General features: G+C 39.2%; 1 protein-coding gene across 2 annotated transcripts in view; it reads left to right on the forward strand.

Moving 5' to 3' along the window:
* caskin1 (CASK interacting protein 1) overlaps positions 1 to 5,409 on the forward strand; it is a 579,066-nt gene extending 573,657 nt beyond the window's left edge. For both annotated transcript variants that reach the window (XM_048609909.1, XM_048609910.1), the window contains one exon: positions 265 to 5,409. In XM_048609909.1, coding sequence (XP_048465866.1) covers positions 265 to 361 — 97 coding nt within the window. In that variant the 3' untranslated portion in view covers positions 362 to 5,409. The remainder of the gene's footprint in view (positions 1 to 264) is intronic.
* The last annotated feature ends 1,152 nt before the right edge of the window (positions 5,410 to 6,561 follow it).

Genomic DNA, 6,561 nt, shown 5'->3' on the forward strand with positions numbered 1-6,561 from the left:
TGCTTGGCCTGCTGTGTTCATCCAGCTCTACACCTTGTTATCTAAGTGGATTATCATGTTGTCTCTCAACACTCAATGGCAGAAATAGGTACACCTAAAAATGCCTGCTGCCTTTTTGACAGACTCTAAAGTGGGGTAAATTTTGAAATATCGAAGTAATAACTGCAACAGAGTATATCTCAACGATTCGGCTGACTGAATAAATAGGCTTTCTATTTTTCAATTACTCATACAGATGAACTGTAATGGCTTTTCTTTCCATAGGACCACATCTGAAGTTAAGAGCGCAGGCAGCATTCTAGACGACATTGGCAGCATGTTTGATGACTTGGCTGACCAACTGGATGCCATGTTAGAATGAAGGAGAAGCAGTAAACAGCAAGAAAACCTCAGGACTCAAAGTGGGCACAGTGATCTTTAAAATCCTATCCAGACCAGTCTCAGACACAATTCCTCATGATGAACCCATCTGTTTTTTTTTGCGTTTGTACAATTTGAATGAAAAACAAACAAAGCAAAAACCCAATTTGATTACCTCAGGATCTGCGAAGATCTGCAGGATTCAATTTACTGACAGCACATTTCAACCAAAACAGTAATAAAATGGCTAATGATTCAGGATCTACAGCAGACAGAAATGATGCAAGGTTAAATCGTTATAACATTAGATCTGAGATCCTGCAAACACAAGGTTCTTTAAATTCTTAGAATACTTTTTTTTTAAACAAGGTGTTAATGTGAGATGTATATGTACACTGTAAGCATGAGAAATAAGATAGGTTTGTAAACATTCATCAGAGATGATGGAGATGGCACACAAGGACATGGTTAAATTTCGAGCTGTTTTTTAATCCCCCGAATGCAATGACAGTGACAAGAGGCTCATGGAATTTGGGCTGGGCTGCTTTTTTATTATGTTTCATGTTTAATAGTATTAGTAATTTTGTCAATTGGTGGTCAAACAGAGAGTGTAAACAGAACAATGCTGGAAATGCCCAGTATCTATGGGGTGAAGAAAACCAGACCAACAATTCAGGTCAATGACCTTTCGTTAGAACTGGCATGGGCGACTCAGCAATTCTTCAAGGGTTAGAGGAAGGTACGATGTTTATGTAACAACACTTGATTGTTCAGGAGGAAGGAGGAATTTACACAAGAGCAGAGGAATTGAGCCACTGTATGGTTTAGTGTGTAAGTGCTCCATGCAGCTGTCTCAGGAGTAACAGCTTTATTGTAGCTTCCCTGGCCCAGCAAAGTCAACTATTCAGTCGGGTTTCTAGCTCCTGATCAGTATCCGGTCTCTCCTGTTGCAAAATGTCCATGTCACATCTTTGTGAGCAATAATTACAGTCAATCACCAATCTTGCTGCAGTGAAATAGACAGCCACCAATCAAGGCCCAGGTTCGCAGTTGAATAATGACCAGTTGGGAATGTGTCAAAGGACTTTTGACCAGTGAATCAGCCCCTTCAGGGATACAAATAAATCTCACAACAAGGTGCAATAATCTAAAATGACAGCATTCAAATGAATAATTTATTTCCTGTCTATCATGTTGTTTAATTGGAATTCAAGCTTTTTGTTGAGGAGGTGGGGAGGAATAGTACAGATTAAAACATCTGAATATAAAACATATTAATTCTTGATTCAAATGGAAAAAAATACAATTGAATTTCACATTGACAGAGAGACAAATTTTTTGGTGATAGAGGACAAGGTTTGACAAAATGTCAGTCAAACTTTCTGCCACCTCCTTATGAAGGGAGGATTGAGGTGAAAGTTGGATTGAACGAAGTCACCAATCGTCAATACAGTTAGAATAAAGTCCTTGATTCAAGGCTAACTATTGCTGAGCTTCATTCAGTCAGAATGCAGTCATTCTCATTCGCTCTAATAATTAGTCAAATGTTTTGTACTTATGAGTGTTCTTTTTTCCCTCATGAATTTGTCTCATTCAAGAGCTTAGAAATGAATAATTTCAATTCCATCCTCTTGAATATTTTGTTACCCGTGAAAAATATTCATACAAATGCTATAAAGGGTGCGGGCTGGAAGAGAGCAATTTTAATTCCATTGATTTTCTTTCTCTGGATTTTGTTGCATTCTTGGTGACTAGCAGATTTTAAGAAGGAAAGAACTTTGCACAAATATAATATTTTCACACCCTCAGGCCATTGCACTGTCTACAGCCATTTAGGTACATTTAAAATGTAGAGAATGCTGTAACGTGTGCAATGCGGTATTTGTATTCGTATATAGGAAGCTCCCAATAACAAAACAAATGACCAAATCATCCTTTTTTAGTGCATGGGTGAGTGGTCAGAACACCAGGAAGAACTCGCCCACTCTTCTTCAAAATACTGTCATGGAATCTTCTATATTTATTTGAGAGGGTGGACAGCACTTTGCACCTTTAACATTTTGCCAGAAAGACAGCACAGCCAGAGTGTCAGCCTAGCTCAAATCATCGGGAGTGGGACTTGAACACTCCAGCCTTCTGACTCAAGAGGCCAGAGCAGCACCCACTGAACTGAGGATGTGACATTGGAATAGACATGTAGTTCATCTGCGTTTAGTGAATGGGAATGCCAGGTAGATATTGTTTAGAATAACTCTCCTGCTCTGTGTTGAATGGTGCCATGCGGGATCTTTAACATGGCTCCTAGGGCCTTGGTTTAACATCTGTCTGGAATATAGCAGCTCTGACAGTGCAGCACCCCCTCAGCACTGCACTGGGAGTTCCAGCATAGGGCACTTCAGTGAGTAAGACTCTGCACCTGAAGAATGCATCAGGAAAAGTACTTCATTAAGAACAATGGAATGGATGGGCATTGATCTGTCTCCTAGACACTGGGGACCAGTTTGTTCGATTCTCCTGCTATCATTATCAAATGATGCAGCGTCCTTTCAGCTTGATTGAGATTCTCAGGACTCAGTTCCTAGTAAGACAGACAAAGAATCTTTAAGGAGTGTAAGAGAGAAAGGTTTGGATGCTCAGTCACTGCCAGAGAAGCTGAATTGCCAAAGCTTACAGTTTTAGTTTGCTAAGGCGGAAGGCTATCTTCCTTCCACAGAGTACAAAGCATTATATATTTTTTAAAAAGTTTATTTGTTTTGGGTGAACTCAGATCCTGTGCTTGATGTGTGTTGTGATTTTGAAGTTGTCAGTTAATGTTTCCCACCAGGCCATCGATATATTGATATGGATCAGACCACTTTTTGAAAGGTGTTTGTGTTTCTTTTTTGTAGTCAGTTTGATCAAGAGTCCCTCATTCGCACCGTTCAAGAATTTCAATGTTTTATGGACCTGGAGACCATCATGTGTTTTATGTACTCGCATAATGTCCTTTTGTCTACAGTCAGGCCAACATACTGTATCCCAGTATGTTTCTTTACCCAGTGAGGTGTCTTTGGTTAGAACCACTTCTCTGCAAAACTGTAGCAAGAAAGATATACTGACGCACAAGAAAAAGTGAAATAAAATCCAAACTGGAAGGTCTATCTGTCCTCATTGTCCCCTTTACGAACTTGCCCCTGTATATAACTGGTGTCTACTCAATTGTCTTTAGCCGCAGTGTAGCAAGTTAAAAACAAAACAAAGACACACAAGGCTTGTTATTTAGTTGTCTTCTTTTTTATGGCTGCTGTAGATATAGAGCAACAGCTATAATGTTACATTCAGGTGGTTAAGCCAGATAACTGGGTCAAGAATGGCTGAGTGTGTCACTGGGAGGCATCAAGTCATTAGACATTCCACAGTCTGTTCTATTGGCCACAGTCGCACTGTGGAGAGATTTTAATTTTCCATTTGTCCATCTAGTATCCACAGTCGCCTTGGTTTAGTGCAGAAATGACTGGTTGTCCCAACTGGACATGCCCTTAAGTTAGAAATCATCTTATTCAAATTAATTGAGGAATGTCAAATAATTCCTGGACATATCCATGGTACTAAGCTGTCCTAAACATGGTGTCTGGCCTGTTTTAAAACAAAAAAGTTCAGGATTGAGAGTACAAAAGAAGCAAATAGCAAGACAGGGCGAAATGCTCCCTGCAATATTCTCCACTTGCTAAAGGGTTATGAACAAAGAACATTTTATCCACACAACCACTTACTTAAATTCCCTAGTGCAGTTGTAAGCTCAAGGATCGCGAAGGGCTTTTGCACACATTATAATAACACCAGCCTTATTGGTTAGGTTATGTTAGAAACATTTTTTAGAAGTGTTTGGCCAGTTAGGTAGTTCTAGATGTGCATCTTCTGCCTCCCTGTGGCAGATTTGGGTCATTGCAGAAATAGAGATTTGTGAAGGGAAAGCGTTAGAATTTCCCGGTATGGAAATCTAAACTACATCATCGCCCTTTTGAAAAAAAAAAGTAAAATGTTTCTAAAACTTGCAAATGATCCCATGCATAGGTGAGAGATTTTACTGACCCAAGATTCTATCTATATTAAATTATATATTAAGATGATTAAACTCGAGCACAAACTGAATTCTACTTTATTTTGAAGCCATTTTTAAATAAGATATATATAAATGATGTTTTTTAGATTATCATTTTAATTTTTTTTTTCCTTTTGGTTTTCAATGTTGAAGAAAAAGCATTGTATGCTTTTTTAAAAAATGAACAATGACGTGCCTTGTTTAAGTTGAAGATTTCTTTTGTCAATTACTTTACGACATTGAGTTTTACTTTGAATTTCACTAGTATGTGTGTTGGAGAGGAACACGCCTGTTGTATTAACAATTGTACAAACCGTATATAAAGTCTGGTTGAACGCCTGAATTATAATGAATGCATCTATCTGCCTGTGGTTTGAAAAAAAAGTGTCAATTGTAATTCTCGGATTTGAGGTATTAATTGTCTTATATCGTGTCCAATGACCCAGTGTGTTTGTCACAGTTTTGAAGTTTCTTCAAAACCTGAAAAATAACCGATGTAAATTGTAAAAAAACAAAAAATTTAGAAAGCCCCATAAAAATTGTATGACTGTTATATTTTTATTAAGTTATGAAACTGTATCGTATTTTCATTATGTAAAGCTATGCATCTTGACGCTTCATGCTATTCTGTGCTCTATTGGGAGTGATTAATGTTATTTAGGTGTGTTGTGGTGTTTGAAGAGGATTCCATTTCTTGTCAGTTTTATCTACAAGAAAAAACTTCAATCTTATATACAGAGAGTTGGAACGAGAGAAAATTGTCCACTTCATGTATTCTGGGAAGCCAGTTTATTTTTATCTTTTAAAAACAAGGGACTACATTTTCAGTGGAATTCCTCCAGCGTCAGGCTGCAAAATGTGTGTGTCCTATTGAACCTTGCCAATGACTGTATCATATCCAACATGACAGGCATGTGGCAGTATTGTGCTTGACTGATTGCATTTACTGCCATTGGCTTTAAATAAATGTGAAAAAAAAGGTTATTTTGGCTAATTTCCCCCTTATTTTAATCGGTAACAACTTCAAGCCTACATTAATAATTGTATCTTTCAAGGACATGTGAGATACCACAGTGCTTCACAGCCCAATAAGGTGCTTCTTGATGTTAAGTCAAAGTTGAAATGTTTCATGTGGGGAGGTAGTGCCTTGGGGTTATGGCCCGGGACTAGTAATTGACAATCCCTGGGTGCTGGAGTTTGAATCCCACCATAACAAGGGTGGCACAATGGCTCAGTGGTTAGCACTGCTGCCTTACAGTGCCACGGACCTGGGTTTGATTCCTCCCTCGGGCAACTGTGTGGAGTCTGCACATTCTCCCTGTGTCCGTATGAGTTTCCTCCAACAGTCCAAAGATATACAGGTTAGGATGGATTGGCCGTGCTAAATTGTTCATAGCATCCAAGGATGTGCAGGCTAGGTGGGTTAACCACGGGAAATACAGGGTTACAGGGACAGGCTGTCTGGGTGGGATTCTCTTTGAATTTCTCAATGGGTTGAATGTAGGGATTCTATAACAGATGATGAAATTTGAATTCAATAAAATGTTAGTCTAGTGCTGACTATGTAGACACTGGTGAAATTCTCCTTTAGTAAAAGAAATCTGCCATCTGTACCTACTCTGGCCTATGTGTGCTGCCAAACCATCCCATAGGGATGGACAATAAATACTGGCCTTACAAGCAACACCACATCCTGTGAATGAATAACAGAGACATGCAGGAAGCAATTTGCATGCAGTAATCTCCCACAAAGAGGAGTGAGACCATTGGAGCAGAAATAGGCTATTCAGCCCCTTGAGCCTGGTCCACCATTTGATAAGATCATGACCCGTCCAATTGTAACCTCAAACCCACATTCCTGCCCGCCCTTGATAACCTTCCACCCTCTTGCTTATTAAGAATATCTATTCACTCCCACCTTAAAAATATTCAAAGACTCTTTCCCCATCACCTTTTCAGGAAGACAGCTCCAAAGGGTTGTTGGAAGTTAATCCTCTCTCACAGGACATCACTACAGGAGTTGCCTCAGGTTAGTGTGTACACCCAGCCATCTTCAGTTGCTTCAACAATTACCTTCCCTTATCCCGAGCTCAGAATTGGAGATGGTTGCACTGTATTCA

This window comes from Rhincodon typus, chromosome 21 (assembly GCF_021869965.1).
Source record: "Rhincodon typus isolate 14 chromosome 21, sRhiTyp1.1, whole genome shotgun sequence".
NCBI classification, from domain to species: Eukaryota; Metazoa; Chordata; class Chondrichthyes; order Orectolobiformes; family Rhincodontidae; genus Rhincodon; species Rhincodon typus.